The sequence below is a fragment of the Ranitomeya imitator genome, chromosome 6, assembly GCF_032444005.1.
Source record: "Ranitomeya imitator isolate aRanImi1 chromosome 6, aRanImi1.pri, whole genome shotgun sequence".
Taxonomy (NCBI): domain Eukaryota; kingdom Metazoa; phylum Chordata; class Amphibia; order Anura; family Dendrobatidae; genus Ranitomeya; species Ranitomeya imitator.
This window is the reverse complement of record NC_091287.1, coordinates 128438534-128455556: the sequence shown is the minus strand read 5'-3', so window position 1 is coordinate 128455556 and position 17023 is coordinate 128438534. Positions and strand designations below refer to the sequence as shown.

The 17023-nt window shown below is 44.3% G+C and overlaps 1 protein-coding gene across 1 annotated transcript in view; it reads right to left on the bottom strand.

Moving 5' to 3' along the window:
• The window catches only part of ACP3 (acid phosphatase 3), a 108950-nt gene that overhangs the window by 13076 nt on the left and 78851 nt on the right, over nt 1–17023 (bottom strand). Inside the window, exons 8-9 of the mRNA XM_069730084.1 lie at nt 6286–6371; nt 1771–1877 (exon numbers count right to left, since the gene is read on the bottom strand). Coding sequence (XP_069586185.1) covers nt 1771–1877; nt 6286–6371 — 193 coding nt within the window. The remainder of the gene's footprint in view (nt 1–1770; nt 1878–6285; nt 6372–17023) is intronic.

Below are 17023 nucleotides of genomic sequence, written 5' to 3'. Positions count from 1 at the left end.
TAAATACATTTCTTCATGTAAATTAAAAAAAAACAATAAAAGTACACATATTTAGTATCAAAACAGTGATCTTTCCCTTCCGAGCTCTGCCATGCGCCCAAACAATGATTTACCCCCACATATGGGGTTTCAGCGTACTAAGGACAAATTGGGCAACAACTTTTGTGTTCCAATTTCTCCTGTTACTCTTTGGGGGCTAAAAAAATCATTTTGTGAGGAAAAAATGATTTTTTTTATTTTCACGGCTCTGCGTTATAAACTTTAGTGAAACACTTGGGGCTTCAAAGTTCTCACAACACATCTAGATAAGTTCCTTGGGGGTCTAGTTTCCAAAATGGTGCCACTTGTGGGGGGTTTCTACTGTTTAGGCACATCAGGGGCTCTGCAAATGCAACGTGACGCCCGCAGACCATTCCATCAAAGTCTGCATTCCAAAACGGCACTCCTTCCCTTCTGAGCTCTGCCATGTGCCCAAGTGGTGGTTCCCCCCACATATGGGGTATCAGCATACTCAGGACAAATTGCACAACAACGTTTGGGGTTCAATTTCTCCGAATACCCTTGGGAAAATAAAAATTGCTGGCTAAAAGATATTTTTTGTGGAAAATAATATATATTTTTTATTTTCACGGCTCAAACATTATAAACTTTAGTGAAAAAATTGGGGGTTGAAAGTGTTCACCACACATCTAGATAAGTTCTTTGGGTGGCCTAGTTTCCAAAAATGGGGTCAATTGTGGGGGGTTTCCACTGTTTAGGCACATCAGGGGCTCTCCAAACGCGACATGGCGTCTGATCTCAATTCCAGCCAATTCTGCGTTGAAAAAGTCAACGGGTGCTCCTTCCCTTCCGAGCTCTGCCATGCGCCCAAACAGTGGTTTACCCCCACATATGGGGAATCAGCATACTCAGGACAAATTCCACAATAAAAGTTGGGGTCCAATTTCTCCTGTTACCCTTGGGAAAATAGAAAAATTTGGATCTGAAGTACGGTAATTTTTTTGTGAAAGAAAGTTAAATGTTCATTTTTTTAAACATTCCAAAAATTCCTGTGAAGCACCTGAAGGATTATTAAACTTCTTCAACGTGGTTTTGAGCACGTTGAGGGGTGCAATTTTAGAATGGTGTCACTTTTGGATATTTTCTATCATATAGACCCCTCAAAGTGACTTCAAATGTGATGTGGTCCCTAAAATAAAAATGGTGTTGCAAAAATGAGAAATCGCTGGTCAACTTTTAACCCTTATAACTCCCTAACAAAATAAAAATTGGTTCCAAAATTGTGCTGATGTAAAGTAAACATGTGGGAAATGTTACTTATTAAGTATTTTGTGCAACATATCTCTGTGATTTAAGGGCATGAAATTCAAAGTTGGAAATTTTCAAAATTTTTGCCAAATTTCCACTTTTTTCAAAAATAAACGCAAGTCATATCAAAGAAATGTTACCTCTATCATGAAATACAAAATGTCATGAGAAAACAATGTCAGAATCACCGGGATCCATGGAAGATATCCAGAGTTATAACCTCATGAAGGGACAGTGGTCAGAATTGTAAAAATTGGCCTGGTCATTAACATGCAAGTTGTCAACCCTTGAGGGTAAAGGGGTTAATACTTGTAAATTCTGTAAATTAGACCTTTTTGACATCATATTTTGGAATTTTGCCCTACTGTATGTTCCCAAACTCACTTGAGTAATGCCAACCCATTGACAACTTTTAGTGATGATTTTTGTAAATATGTAAAAGCCTCATTATTTGTCACCTACCCATCATCAGCCTCGTAAAGCTCAAAAATATGACATGCAGCATAAGGAGCGAGTTTTCCATTGGAGACATTCAGAGCCATCTGGAGAGCAGCTACTGTGGTGTCATGCTGAGAGAGAAATGGGGATTGTTTAAGAACATTCATTTGAACATATCAGTTATACTAAATGTTTGTATTCTCTTTTATTTTATTATATACCTGTGTTGTTCGTGTCTCTATTATGCGTCCTGTATATTTATGAATGCATTTACAACTGGGTGTTAACGTTTGCCTTTTCCAGAGGAGTGAGTCCTCATAACAGTATACTTTCTGGTTGGACAATATTAAGGTGCGTAGAGACACATCAAGAACGAGTAACACCCAGTTGTCAACATAAATTTATGTTTAAAAAAAAAGACTTTAAAAGCTTTGTGTTTCCTATGCGAATTAACCCTTTGACTGGTAGATAGGGCGTTAGTTACCCCAGACTTGTTGTCCCTCTCTGGATGTTATCATGTCCACAGGGACATGATAATATGATTTGCAAAAGCCGGAGTCATTGCCATCTTGCTCCAAAACTCACGAATGAAAATCGAAAAACAATGGAAGCAAAAAGTCCAAATCATAATAATAATCTTTATTGAAATATACCAAGAACGGTAAAATAAAACCAAAATAAAAAAAAATAGGAGTGTGGAACAAAGAACCCAATTTACCCAGAGAGGTCAAGTGAAGGTTCTGGAGTGGCCATCACAGCCTCCTGATCTCAATATCATTAGGCCACTCTGTGCAGATCTCAAGGGCACAGGTCATGCTAGACAGATCAGGAATTTACAGGAACTGGAGGCTTTTTGCCAAGAAGAGTGGGCAAGTTCATCCACAAATACCACAAAAGACTTCAAGCTGTCATTGATGTTAGACACGGTGTTAAGAAATGGGGTATGTGAACTTTTGATCAGGGTAATTTGGATGTTTTGGGTTGTCATTATGATTTAAAAAGAGAAAACACAGTAGTTTGACAATAAATAGCTTCACCCAACCACTAACCATGAGTGGAGAAAAAGTTTTGGTGTTATCATTCATATTCTCTGAAAAAAGGCCATGAAAGCAAAAATTCTTCTGGGGTATTTCAACTTTTGAGAAGAACTGTATATATAATGGGTATGGAAAGTATTCAGAACCCCTTTAACCCATTCATGACCAGGGGTATTTTCGTTTTTTCGTTTTTGTTTTTCGCTCCCCTCCTTCCTAGAGCCATAACTTTTTAATTTTTCCGCCAATATGGCCATGTCAGGGTTTAGTTTTTGCGGGACAAGCTTTTCTTTTGAACAACATAATTGGTTTTAGCATGTCATGTGCTAGAAAACGGGAAAAAAATTCCAAGTGCGGTGAAATTGCAAAAAAAGTGCAATCCCACACTGTTTTTTTATTTGGCTTTTTTGCTAGGTTCACTAAATGCTAAAACTGACCTGCCATTTTGATTCTCCAGGTCTTTATGAGTTCATAGACACCAAACATGCCTAGGTCATTTTTTTTTATCTAAGTGGTAAAAAAAATTCCAAACTTTCCTAAAAAAAAAAGTGCCATTTTCCAATACCCGTAGCGTCTTCATTTTTCGTGATCTGGGGTCGGGTGTTGGCTTATTTTTTGCACGCCAAGCTGACATTTTTAATTATACCATTTTGGTGCAGATACGTTCTTTTGATCGCCCGTGATTGCATTTTAATGCAATGTCACAGCGAACAAAAATGTAATTCTGGCGTTTCAAATTTTTTTCTCGCTACTCCGTTTAGCGATCAAGTTAATCTTTTTTTATTGATAGATCGGGCGATTCTGAAAGCAATGATAACAAATATGTGTATATTTGTTTTTTTTTTATTGTTTTATTTTGAATGGGGCGAAAGGGGGGTGATTTAAACTTTTTTATTTTTTCATATTTTTTAAAACATTTTTTTTTACTTTTGCCATGCTTCAATAGCCTCCATGGGAGGCTAGAAGCTGGCACAACTCGATCGGCTCTGCTACATAGGTGCGAAGCTCAGATCACTCCAATGTAGTAGATTTACTGCATTGCTATGAGCGCCGACCACAGGCTGGCGCTCACAGCAATCCGGCAACAATAACCAAAGAAGTCTTCAATAGACCTCTAGTTGTCATGCCGACGCATCGCTGATCCCCAATCATGTGAAGGGGTCAGCGATGCGCGCATTTCCGTCCAGATGGACGAAAGCGCTAGTTAAATGCCGCTGTCAGCATTTGACAGCGGCGTTTAACTAGTTATTAGCGGCTGGTGAATCGCGATTCCACCCGCCGCTGTTGCAGGCACATGTCAGCTGTTCAAAACAGCTGACATATCCCGGCTTTGATGCGGGCTCACCGCTGGAGCCCGCATCAATGTAGGGGATCTGATCTCGGATGTACTATCCCGTCCGAGGTCAGAAAGTGGTTACATTTTTCACTGTTTGCTTCATTGCAGCCATTTGGTAAATTCAAAAAAGTTCTTTTTTTTCACAATAATGTACACTCTGCACCCCATCTTGACTGAAAAAAACCCCAGAAATGTAGAACTTTTTGCTAATTTAATAAAAAAGAAAAACTGAAATATCACATGGTCATAAGTATTCTGACCCTTTGCTCAGACACTCATATTTAAGTTACATGCTGACCATTTCCTTGTGATCCTCCTTGAGATGGTTCTACTCCTTCATTGGAGTCCAGCTTTGTTTAATTTAACTGATAGGACTTGACTTGGAAAGGCACACACCTGTCTAAATAATACCTCACAGCTCACTGTGCAGACCAAATTGGAATCATGAGGTCAAAGGAACTGGCCAAGGAGCTCAGAGACAGAATTGTGGCAAGCGCAGATATGGCCAAGGTAACAACAGAATTTCTGCAGTACTCAAGGTTCCTAAGAGCAAAGTGGCCTCCATAATCCTTAAATAGAAGAAGTTTGGAACCACCAGAAGTCTTCCTAGACCTGGCCGTCCAGCCAAACTGAGCAATCGTGGAGAAGAGCCTCGGTGAGAGAGGTAAAGAAGAACTCCAAAATCAATGTGGCTGAGCTCCAGAGATGTAGTAGGGAGATGGGAGAAAGTTCCACAAAGTCATCTATCACTACAACCATCTACCAGTCAGGCCTTTATGGCATTGTGGACCGACGGATGCCTCTCCTCAGTGCAAGACATATGAAAGCCTGCATAGAGTTTGCTAAAAAACACATGAAGGACTCCCAGACGATGATCACCAAAGACCTTTTTGGTGATCATTCTAAGTGGTATGTGTGGAGAAAACCAGGCACTGCTCATCACCTGCCCAATACAATCCCAACAGTGAAACATGGTGGTGGCAGCATGTTATGGGGGTGTTTTTCAGCTGCAGGAACAGGACAACTGGTTGTCATTGAAGGAAACATGAATGTGGTCAAGTACAGAGATATCCTGGATGAAAACCTCTTCCAGAGTGCTCTGGACATCAGACTTGGCCGAAAGTTCACCTTCCAACAAGACAATGACCCTAAGCACACAGCTAAAATAACAAAGGAGTGGCTTCATAAGAACTCTGTGACCATTCTTGACTGGCCCAGCCGTAGCCCTGACCTAAACCCAATCGAGCATCTCTTGAGAGACCTGAAAATGGCTGTCCACCAACGTTCACCATCCAACCTGACAGAACTGGAAAGGATCTGAAAGGAAGAATGGCAGAGGGTCCCCAAATCCAGGTGTGAAAAACTTGTTGCATCATTCCAAAGAAGATCCATGGCTGTACTAGCTCAAAAGGGTGTTTCTACTGAGCAAAGGGTCTGAATGACCATTTGATATTTCAGTTTTTCTTTTTTAATAAATTTGCAAAAATTACTACATTTTTTTTTTTTTTTCAGTCAAGATGGGGTGCAGAGTGTACATTAATGAGAAAAAAATGAACTTTTTTGAATTTACCAAATGGCTACAATGAAACAAAGAGTGAAAAATTTAAAGGGTTCTGAATACTTTCCGTACCCACTGTATATATATTTTTTTATAATTGTATGTCTAAATAGTGAGCGTCGAGGAATGGTGAAATCACTTCTTTTTAGGGCTCGTTCACATGGCCGTATTTTAAGTCGGAATGCTGTCCATGAAAAAAATGGACAGCACTTGGACCAAGGTTATTCAATGGTGCACTGCAGATGAGCAATTTTTTTCACTGGCCTAATCTGCATGTGAAATAAATCACAGCGTGCACTAGTTTCTAGCTCCTTTTCTTCTCCCCCGGCCATGAAGTTTTAATTGTGAAGACTCAATAAAATTTACTTTGAAGATTGGTGAGTGCATCCTGCTTTTTTCTTTTGCTACCTGGGACACATATGTTATTTCATGGTTTTGCACCCGATATCTTTTTTGCCATGGCTGTTGCTGACATGATATAGCTTTTTAGTACCGGCTTTCCTAAAGATTATGGATTTAGTTGGGGCAGTGCCGTCCATATGCTATTTTTTCTCTTTTACTGGTCCTAATAAATGCTACTAAAAATCCCCCAAAGAGAATTGTAAGCATACCGCAGAATACATGATTAACTTTAGCTTGCTGGACGGTTCTGTTGCAGCATGTGTTATATTTCTTAAAATGGAACCAACAAGGACACCTAAAAGTAATCAAAGTATTAATGATACATATAATAATTATAATTATCACACATATAACAATACACATAATTATTGAAGAATATAAACGCTGCAGAGAAAAATAGCACATATCTCTTATTATTCACATCATAATGTTATATAAATAACAGTCGCAGATATTTATCTTTAGGGACTAGAATACTGTTTGTAGGACAAGTTGGAGGAAACTGGTAGCGAAAAGGAGAAAGAGCAGATCAAAGAATCCATGATGTATATAGTTAAAAAGCTTGTACTTTATTAGGGATCAAAACATTGGTGGAGGAGTGTTTGCAGTAGAAACAAGGACGTATACTCAATGCTGAAACCAGTGGCGTACCGCGGAGTCGGACTGCAACGGCTATGCCAGGGGTGGACATACCGCATGTGCTCCGGTTGGCCCCTGCTAATAATGATAGCAATCTGGCCTGTTTATCCAGCCCCGAGGCTCCGGGGAGCCCCTGGTAAGATATTCCTCAAGTGCGGTGGGTAATGATAGATCACTGCAGCTCTGCTGCCTACAACAGTGAATGGCAACGGAGCTGCAGTGATCCGTTCTGCTTCCTGCCCACGCTTCTTGTCTCACACAGCAGTCAGCAGCATGGCTGGATGACATCATCATTCAGTGCCACGGCCGCTGTGCCAGTGAGAGGAAGCTGCCGGCGATGGTGATGTTGTGGCTGTGGGAGAGCATGCAGAAAGGTGAGAGGTACTATCTGCTGTGTCTGTGTAGAGATGAGTGGTGATGTGTGCATGTGTGTGTAGTGCTGTGGGGAAACCTGCAGAGAGGCGAATAGTGTTCTGTGTGTGTGTGTGTAGGTGGAGGAGAAGGCACTGATGGGGGTGATGGGGGAGAGGGCAATGATGGGGGTGGTGGGGAGAAAGCAATTATGGGGTGGTGGAAAGGGCAATAATGGCAGGGGGGAGAGGAGGAAATGATGGAGGTGGTGGAATGGGTAATGATGTTGGTGGTCCAAAGGGCAGTAATAAGGTGGTGTAGGAAAAGGCAATGATGCTGGTGATGGAAAGGGCAATGATGAGGATGGTGGGGGAGGAGGAAAACATGGAGGTGGTGTGGAAGAAGGCAATGATTGGGTGGTGGGGGAGAGGGCAATGCTGGGGGGTGGGAGAGAAAGCAATGATGGAGGTGGTGGAAAGGGCAATGATGGGGGGTGGGGAGAAAGCAATGATGGAGGTGGTGGGGAAGAAGGCAATGATTAGGGTGGTGGGGGAGAGGGCAATGATGGGTGGTGGGGGAGAAAGCAATGATGGAGGTGGTGGAATGGGCAATGATGGGGGGTGGGGGGGAGCAAATGATTGGGGTGATGGAATGGGCAATGATGGGGTGGTGGGGAAAAGGCAATGATGGTGGTAGTGGAAAGGACAATGATGGTGGAAAGGTCAATGATGGGGGTGATAGGGGAGAAGGAAATGATGGAAGTGGTGGAATGGGCAATGATGGGGGTGGTGGGGGAGAAGGCATTGATAGAGGTGGTGGAAAGGGCAATGATGGGGTGCTGGGGAGAAGGCAATCATGGGGTGGGGGAGAGGGCAATAATGGGTTGCGGGGGGAGAAGGACAATGAAGGGTGTGGGGGGAATGAGAAGGGAGCAAGAGGGATTTATATTGAATTTAGGAACAGGGGGAGGTGGAAGAAGATGTTATTATCGCTTATTATGTTCAACACAGTCCCTTAGTATATAGTGTACTCAATTATTATGCATAGCACAGCCCCATAGTATATAGTGTGCTCACTTATTATGTACTGTACAGTCCCTCAGTATATAGTGTACTCTCTTATTATGTATAGCACCATCCCTCAGTATATAGTGTAGTCACTTTTTATGTATAACACAGTCCCTTAGTATATAATGTACTCATGTATAGCACAGTCCCATAGTATATAGTGTACTTGCTTATTATGTCTAACACAGTCCCTTAGTATATAGTGTACTCACTTATTATGTATAACACCATCCTTAGTTACATAGTTTCCTCTTTTATCATGTATAACACAGTCCCTTATTACATACCATCCTCTCTAGTTATATATGGTGTCCCTTATTATATAGCTTCCTCTGCTGTTATGTTCAGTGTTGTCTCTTACATAGTGTATTCTTGTTATTTTTGATATTCACAGCGCCCTCTTTTATTACATAGTCCGCTCACTTGTTAGATATAAAATGAATGCTGATGAAGGAGCCGATGACCAGACTACCAGTCAATCATCTCCTCCATTAGAAAATAAGCTTTTCCATGCTCTATCAGCCATCATTGCATTATATATCTAACGAGAGGACGGTATGTAATAAAAAACAGGGCTCTGTATAATCCAATAATACTTTATAAGGGACAGCAATATATATAATAAAGGAGACTATGCAATATATATATATGTATGTGTGTGAATATGTGTGTGTATATACAGTATATGTATATATGTATATATATATATATATATATATATATATATATATATATATATATATATATAGTGAAGCAGTGACCCCTGTTACAGCTAGGGGGTGCTATTTGTTCTCCCCAGGATGCGCACAGAGGTTTATTGAGGCCATGAGGGGGCATTGTAGTCGCAGGTGTAGCTGTGATTTTAATTGTTAAAAGCCCTGTAGTATAGAGAGGTTTTAGAGTTGAGTCTGAGGAGTCTCAGGTGTGTCAAGGATAGAGTGAGGCCTGACAACCCACAGCATACATAGTGGTTCTGCTGTCCACGATGACTGGTCACTGATATGGACAGGTTTTGAGCCCAGAGGTGAACCGGAGGTAGACTGTCCTGTGCCTGAAGGAAGGACTGGCGTGTGTCACAGCTGCTGACAGGAGGATGTCAAGGTCTGTGTACGGCTGTGAGTAAAGACTGATATAGCGGTGCAGGACACCCACGGAACTAGTCAGAGAAGGACTAGCGTGTGTAGTGACTGCAATCTAAAGGATGCTGTTATGAACTGGTGTGAATTGAACACTGAACTTATATGCACTAAAGTTATATGCTTGGAACCTTCTCTGTGTGAAGATAACGCATTAAAGAGTCTTTTATGTTTGAACTTTGTGGGTCACTGCCTCATCACTGGCTACCGGTGCACTACAATATATATATATATATATATATATATATATATATATATATATATATATATATATATATATATATATATATATATATATATATACTGTATATATATTTCCTAAAAAGTTGAGGCAGCACACCAAATCCAAAGTTACAAACTGCTTTTTAATAGCCCATGTGGCAACGTTTCGGTCCCGGGTACAGACCTTTTTCAAGCCAAGGTTGAGAAAGGTCTGTACCCAGGACCGAAACGTCACCACATGCTCTCACTAAGTGTATTGGGGGACACTCGTTTGGCACGGGGTTAACGTAGTCAGGCACTATTTAATTTAAGAGACCACTGCAAAATTTTCAGTTTGTCTGATTTTTCTCTTTATAGGTGTATTTTTGAGTAAAACGTAAATTGTTCTTTTATTCTAGAAACTACTGACAACAGGTCTCCGAAGCTCCAGGCAATACATTTTGTATTTATTTTCTGAAAATGAAAAATGGTCAAAATAACAAAAAAGAAAGGCATTGCTTGCAGACCTCAAATAATGCAAAAACACAAGTTCATAATCATTTAGAAACAGCAATACGAATGTTTTAACTCAGGAAGAGTTCAGAAATCAATATTTTTGGTAATAACCATGATTTTTGTTTACAGTTTTCATGCATCTTGGCATGCTTTCCACCAGTCTTTCACACTGCTTTTTAAGTGACATTATGTCACTCCTGGTTCAAAAAATTAAGCAGTTCTTCTTTGTTTGATGCCTTGTGACTATCCATCTTCCTCTTGATTACATTCCAGAGGTTTTCAATGGGGTTCAGGTCTGGAGATTGGGCTGGCCATGATAGGATTTGATGTGGTGGTCCTTCATCCACACCTTGATTGACCTAGCTGTGTAGCATGGCGCATTGTCCTGCTGGAAAAACCAGTCCTCAGAATTGGGGAACATTGCCTGAGGCCGGGGTCACACTAGACCGTAATACGGACGAGTGCAATGCGATAAAAAATCGCATAGCACTCATCCCAATGTTAATCTATGGGGCAGCTCCCATCATCCGATATTTTCTCGGCCGTATTCAGGATCCGAGTGAAATTGCAGCATGCTGCGATTGTCAGCGTTTCGCGGCCGAGAATCGCCAATGAAAGTCTATGGAAGCCCCAAAAATATGGATCACACACAGACCAGCAGTGTGACTTGCGAGGAATACGCAGCGCTGTTAGAGAGAAAAGCCGGCAATTCAGTGCGGTGTACAGTAAAATCACACTGACAGCTTAGAATAGAATAGGTCGAATAAATGTGTACACATAGAATAGGTATATATATATATATATGTCAGTGAGACACATATATATATATATATATTAATATTTCATCCAGCGCGATATAGCAGAAAGCCGGTAATTTAATTGCCGGCTTCTGCTTTCTCCTTCCTAAAACCCGACATGATTTGAGACCTGGTTTACATACAGTAAACCATGTCTTCTCCCCATTTTTTTTGCATATTCCACACTACTAATGTCTGTAGTGTGTCTATGCAAAATTTGGCCGTTCTAGCTATTAAATTAAGGAGTTAAATGGCGGAAAAAATTGGCGTGGGCTCCCGCACAATTTTCTCCGCCAGAGTAGTAAAGCCAGTGACTGAGGGCAGATATTAATAGTCTGGAGAGGGTCCACGGTTATTGGCCCCCCTGGCTAAAAACATCTGCCCCCAGCCACCCCAGAAAAGGCACATCTGGAAGATGCGCCTATTCTGGCACTTGGCCACTCTCTTCCCATTCCCGTGTAGCGGTGGGATATGGGGTAATGAAGGGTTAATGCCACCTTGCTATTGTAAGGTGACATTAAGCCTAATTAATAATGGAGAGGCGTCAATTATGACACCTATCCATTATTAATCCAATTGAATGAAAGGGTTAAATAAAAGACAAACACAATATTTAAAATTATTTTAATGAAATAAAAACAATGGTTGTTGGAGTATTTTATTCTACGCCCAATCCAGTCACTGAAGACCCTCGTTCTGTAAGTAAAAAAACATAATAAACCAACAATATACTTACCCTCCGCAGATCTGTAACGTCCAACGATGTAACTCCTTCTGAAGGGGTTAAAATATTTTGCAGCCAGGAGCTTTGCTAATGCAATGCTGCTCCTTGCTGCAAAACCCCGGAGAATGAGGCTAAATATAGATCAATGTTCTATATTTAGCTTCATTTGCGGTGAGGCGCCCTCTGCTGGCTGTTCAAAGCCTGGGAGCTTTCTAGGTAAGTTCCCACGATCTATGAACAGCCAGCAGAGGGCGCCTCACCGCAAATGAAGCTAAATATAGATCATTGATCTATATTTAGCCTCATTCTCCGGGGTTTTGCAGCAAGGAGCAGCATTGCATTAGCAAAGCTCCTGGCTGCAAAATATTTTAACCCCTTCAGAAGGATTTACATCGTTGGACGTTACAGATCTGCGGAGGGTAAGTATATTGTTGGTTTATTATGTTTTTTTACTTACAGAACGAGGGTCTTCAGTGACTGGATTGGGCGTAGAATAAAATACTCCAACAACCATTGTTTTTATCTCATTAAAATAATTTTAAATATTGTGTTTGTCTTTTATTTAACCCTTTCATTCAATTGGATTAATAATGGATAGGTGTCATAATTGACGCCTCTCCATTATTAATTAGGCTTAATGTCACCTTACAATAGCAAGGTGGCATTAACCCTTCATTACCCCATATCCCACCGCTACACGGGAATGGGAAGAGAGTGGCCAAGTGCCAGAATAGGCGCATCTTCCAGATGTGCCTTTTCTGGGGTGGCTGGGGGCAGATGTTTTTAGCCAGGGGGGGGGGCAATAACCGTGGACCCTCTCCAGACTATTAATATCTGCCCTCAGTCACTGGCTTTACTACTCTGGCGGAGAAAATTGTGCGGGAGCCCACGCCAATTTTTTCCGCCATTTAACCCCTTAATTTAATAGCTAGAACGGCCAAATTTTGCATAGACACACTACTGACATTAGTAGTGTGGAATATGCAAAAAAAATGGGGAGAAGACATGGTTTACTGTATGTAAACCAGGTCTCAAATCATGTCGGGTTTTAGGAAGGAGAAAGCAGAAGCCGGCAATTAAATTACCGGCTTTCTGCTATATCGCGCTGGATGAAATATCTATAATATAACGCTGGGAGCGTCACTCTGTCCGAAGCCTCTATAGACTGCGCAAGCGCAAGCGCCGGCGCAGTCTGGGCCTCACAGAGCGACGCTCCCGGGAGATCGCGGTATGCGTAAGCACTGAACGCATACCGCGATCTCCACCGGAGAGTCAGGGACCGCCAGGAGGGAGGGTAAGTATACTCACCTTTCCCGGTTCCAGCGCTGCTTGCGGCTCCGTCTCCCGGCTCCTCTGCTCCCGGCTCCGGAGGGCGCGGACTGCGCAGGCGCCGATTCCTGCTGCCGGAATCGGCGCCTGCGCAGTCCGCGCTTTCCGGCGCCATTTTCTTGAAGACACACTCCAGCTCCACTGCAGGTGTGTCTTCAAGAAAATGGCGCCGGAAAGCGCGGACTGCGCAGGCGCCGATTCCTGCTGCCGGAATCGGCGCCTGCGCAGTCCCCGCTTTCCGGCGCCATTTTCTTGAAGACATACCTGCAGTGGAGCCGGACGATAGGTGAGTATGGTATATTTTTTTTTTATATGGCAGCAGCATTCGGGGGCATACACACTGGAGCGGGGGGCATATAATACAATGGTGGCGCAGGATGGGAGCAGCACATGACAGAACGGGCGCAGGATGGCAGCAGCACATGACAGAACGGGCGCAGGATGGCCGCAGCACATGACAGAACGGGCGCAGGATGGCCGCAGCACATGACAGAACGGGCGCAGGATGGCAGCAGCACATGACAGAACGGGCGCAGGATGGCCGCAGCACATGACAGAACGGGCGCAGGATGGCAGCAGCACATGACAGAACGGGCGCAGGATGGCAGCAGCACATGACAGAACGGGCTCAGGATGGCCGCAGCACATGACAGAACGGCCGCAGGATGGCCGCAGCACATGACAGAACGGGCGCAGGATGGCCGCAGCACATGACAGAACGGGCGCAGGATGGCCGCAGCACAAGACAGAACGGGCGCAGGATGGCCGCAGCACATGACAGAACGGGCGCAGGATGGCAGCAGCACATGACAGAACGGGCGCAGGATGGCAGCAGCACATGACAGAACGGGCGCAGGATGGCCGCAGCACATGACAGAACGGGCACAGGATGGCAGCAGCACATGACAGAACGGGCGCAGGATGGCAGCAGCACATGTCAGAACGGGCGCAGGATGGCCGCAGCACATGACAGAACGGGCGCAGGATGGCAGCAGCACATGACAGAATGGGCGCAGGATGGCAGCAGCATATGTCAGAACGGGCACAGGATGGCCGCAGCACATGACAGAACGGGCGCAGGATGGCAGCAGCACATGACAGAACGGGCGCAGGATGGCCGCAACACATGACAGAACGGGCGCAGGATGGCAGCAGCACATGTCAGAACGGGCGCAGGATGGCCGCAGCACATGACAGAACGGGCGCAGGATGGCAGCAGCACATGACAGAACGGGCGCAGGATGGCCGCAGCACATGACAGAACGGGCGCAGGATGGCAGCAGCACATGACAGAACGGGCGAAGGATGGCAGCAGCACATGACAGAACGGGCGAAGGATGGCAGCAGCACATGACAGAACGGGCGCAGGATGGCAGCAGCACATGACAGAACGGGCGCAGGATGGCAGCAGCACATGACAGAACGGGCGCAGGATGGCAGCAGCACATGACAGAACGGGCGCAGGATGGCAGCAGCACATGACAGAACGGGCGCAGGATGGCAGCAGCACATGACAGAACGGGCGCAGGATGGCAGCAGCACATGACAGAACGGGCGCAGGATGGCAGCAGCACATGACAGAACGGGCGCAGGATGGCAGCAGCACATGACAGAACGGGCGCAGGATGGCAGCAGCACATGACAGAACGGGCGCAGGATGGCAGCAGCAAATGACAGAACGGGGACGCAGGATGGGAGCAGCAAATGACAGAACGGGTGCAGGATGGGAGCAGCAAATGACAGGATGGGAGCAGCAAATGACAGAATGGAGGCGCAGGATGGGAGCAGCACATGACAGAACGGGTGCAGGATGGGAGCAGCAAATGACAGGATGGGAGCAGCAAATGACTGAATGGAGGCGCAGGATGGGAGCAGCACATGACAGAACGGGTGCAGGATGGGAGCAGCAAATGACAGGATGGGAGCAGCAAATGACAGAATGGAGGCGCAGGATGGGAGCAGCACATGACAGAACGGGGGCGCAGGATGGGAGCAGCACATGACAGAACGGGGGCGCAGGATGGGAGCAGCACATGACAGGATGGGGGCGCAGGATGGAGCAGCACATACCAGGATGGAGACCATATACCAATATAAATGCTCGCCACCCGGGCGTAGAACGGGTTCAATAGCTAGTTAATATATATACATATATGTGTCTACTGACATATAACCCTTAACCCATATATAACCCTTCATTACCCCATATCCCACCGCTACACGGGAATGGGAAGAGAGTGGCCAAGTGCCAGAATAGGCGCATCTTCCAGATGTGCCTTTTCTGGGGTGGCTGGGGGCAGATGTTTTTAGCCAGGGGGGGCCAATAACCGTGGACCCTCTCCAGACTATTAATATCTGCCCTCAGTCACTGGCTTTACTACTCTGGCGGAGAAAATTGTGCGGGAGCCCACGCCAATTTTTTCCGCCATTTAACCCCTTAATTTAATAGCTAGAACGGCCAAATTTTGCATAGACACACTACTGACATTAGTAGTGTGGAATATGCAAAAAAAAATGGGGAGAAGACATGGTTTACTGTATGTAAACCAGGTCTCAAATCATGTCGGGTTTTAGGAAGGAGAAAGCAGAAGCCGGCAATTAAATTACCGGCTTTCTGCTATATCGCGCTGGATGAAATATTAATATATATACATATATGTGTCTACTGACATATATATATATATATAGACAGTATATATGTTTGTTTGTTTTTGACACATGGATCCCTTGTATTGGCGTATGTTGGTTTTGCAAGCCTGCGATAAAAACACGCAGTACGGATGCCATACGGATGTCACACGGATCATTTGATGCGAGAAAATCGCATCCTCGCACTGCACTCGGATCACTGTTTTGTAAAAATTTTTGCGATTCTCCTCCGTCAAAAACGGACCGTTTTTTTATACGTTGTGTGTGTCCCCGGCCTGAGCAGAAGGAATCAACTGTTTTTCCAGGATAACCTTGTATGTCGCTTGATTCATACTTCCTTCGCAAAGATTAACCTGCCCAATTCCAGCCTTGCTGAAGCTTGTTTCATAAACATTCTTTGTTTCTCTTTAACTTTTTTTTCACTAAAAAGTTGAATGTTTTGCAAGAAATAACTGGCACCATAAAAGTAATTCCAGGGGAGACTTTAGTATGTTTATGCAAAAAATGTTGTGACTTTTTAAAAGTTTCAATTGATCAATCGCACAAAAACATCTGTAAACCCCAAACTGCTCACAATGATGTGCATAAGAAAAATCAGGCAAACGCATTTAAAATAAACTTTAAAAAGTTGAAAATTAAAAGACGAATAGGATGCAAATGAAAGAAAGGCAATAAAAAAAACTATACAAAAAAGTACATATTCAATATTGAATCTGGCGCTATATGTTACATAAGTCCTATTAGTCTGTGGGCAGCTGCACGTTTTCTGGACAGTCCTTTAAGGTTGGGGTCACACTCGCAGGTTCAGTGCGAGAAACTCGCGCCTCAATACCCGGCACAGCCGCTGGCACTCGTGACCGGAGTGTGCGGCTGCATGTATTTCTATGTAGCTGAATGCTCCGGTCCCGAGTGCCAGCGGCAGTGCCGGGTATTGATGCTAGAGACTCGTGTGAGTTTCTCTCATTGCACTCGCAAGTGTGACCCCGGCCTACTACAACAAATGGCATTCAGCAAATTCAGATAACTTAGTACAACACATGCTTAGAGTTAGGGTACCGTCACACAGTGGCACTTTGATCGCTAGGACGGCACGATCCGTGACGTTCCAGCGATATCCTTACGATCTCGCTGTGTCTGACACGCTACTGCGATCAGGGACCCCGCTGAGAATCGTACGTCGTAGCAGATCGTTTGAAACTTTCTTTCGTCGCTGGATCTCCCGCTGACATCGCTGAATCGGAGTCTGTGACGCCGATTCAGTGATGTCTTCACTGGTAACCAGGGTAAACATCGGGTTACTAAGCGCAGGGCCACGCTTAGTAACCCGATGTTTACCCTGGTTACCAGCGTAAACGTAAAAAAACCAAACACTACATACTTACCTTCCGTGTCTGTCCTCCGGCACTGTGCTTCTCTGCACTGGCTGTGAGCGCCGGTCAGCCGTAAAGTACAGCGGTGACGTCACCGCTCTGCTTTCCGGCCGCTGTGCTCACAGTTAGTGCAGGAAAGCACAGCGCCGGGGACAGACAGCGGAAGGT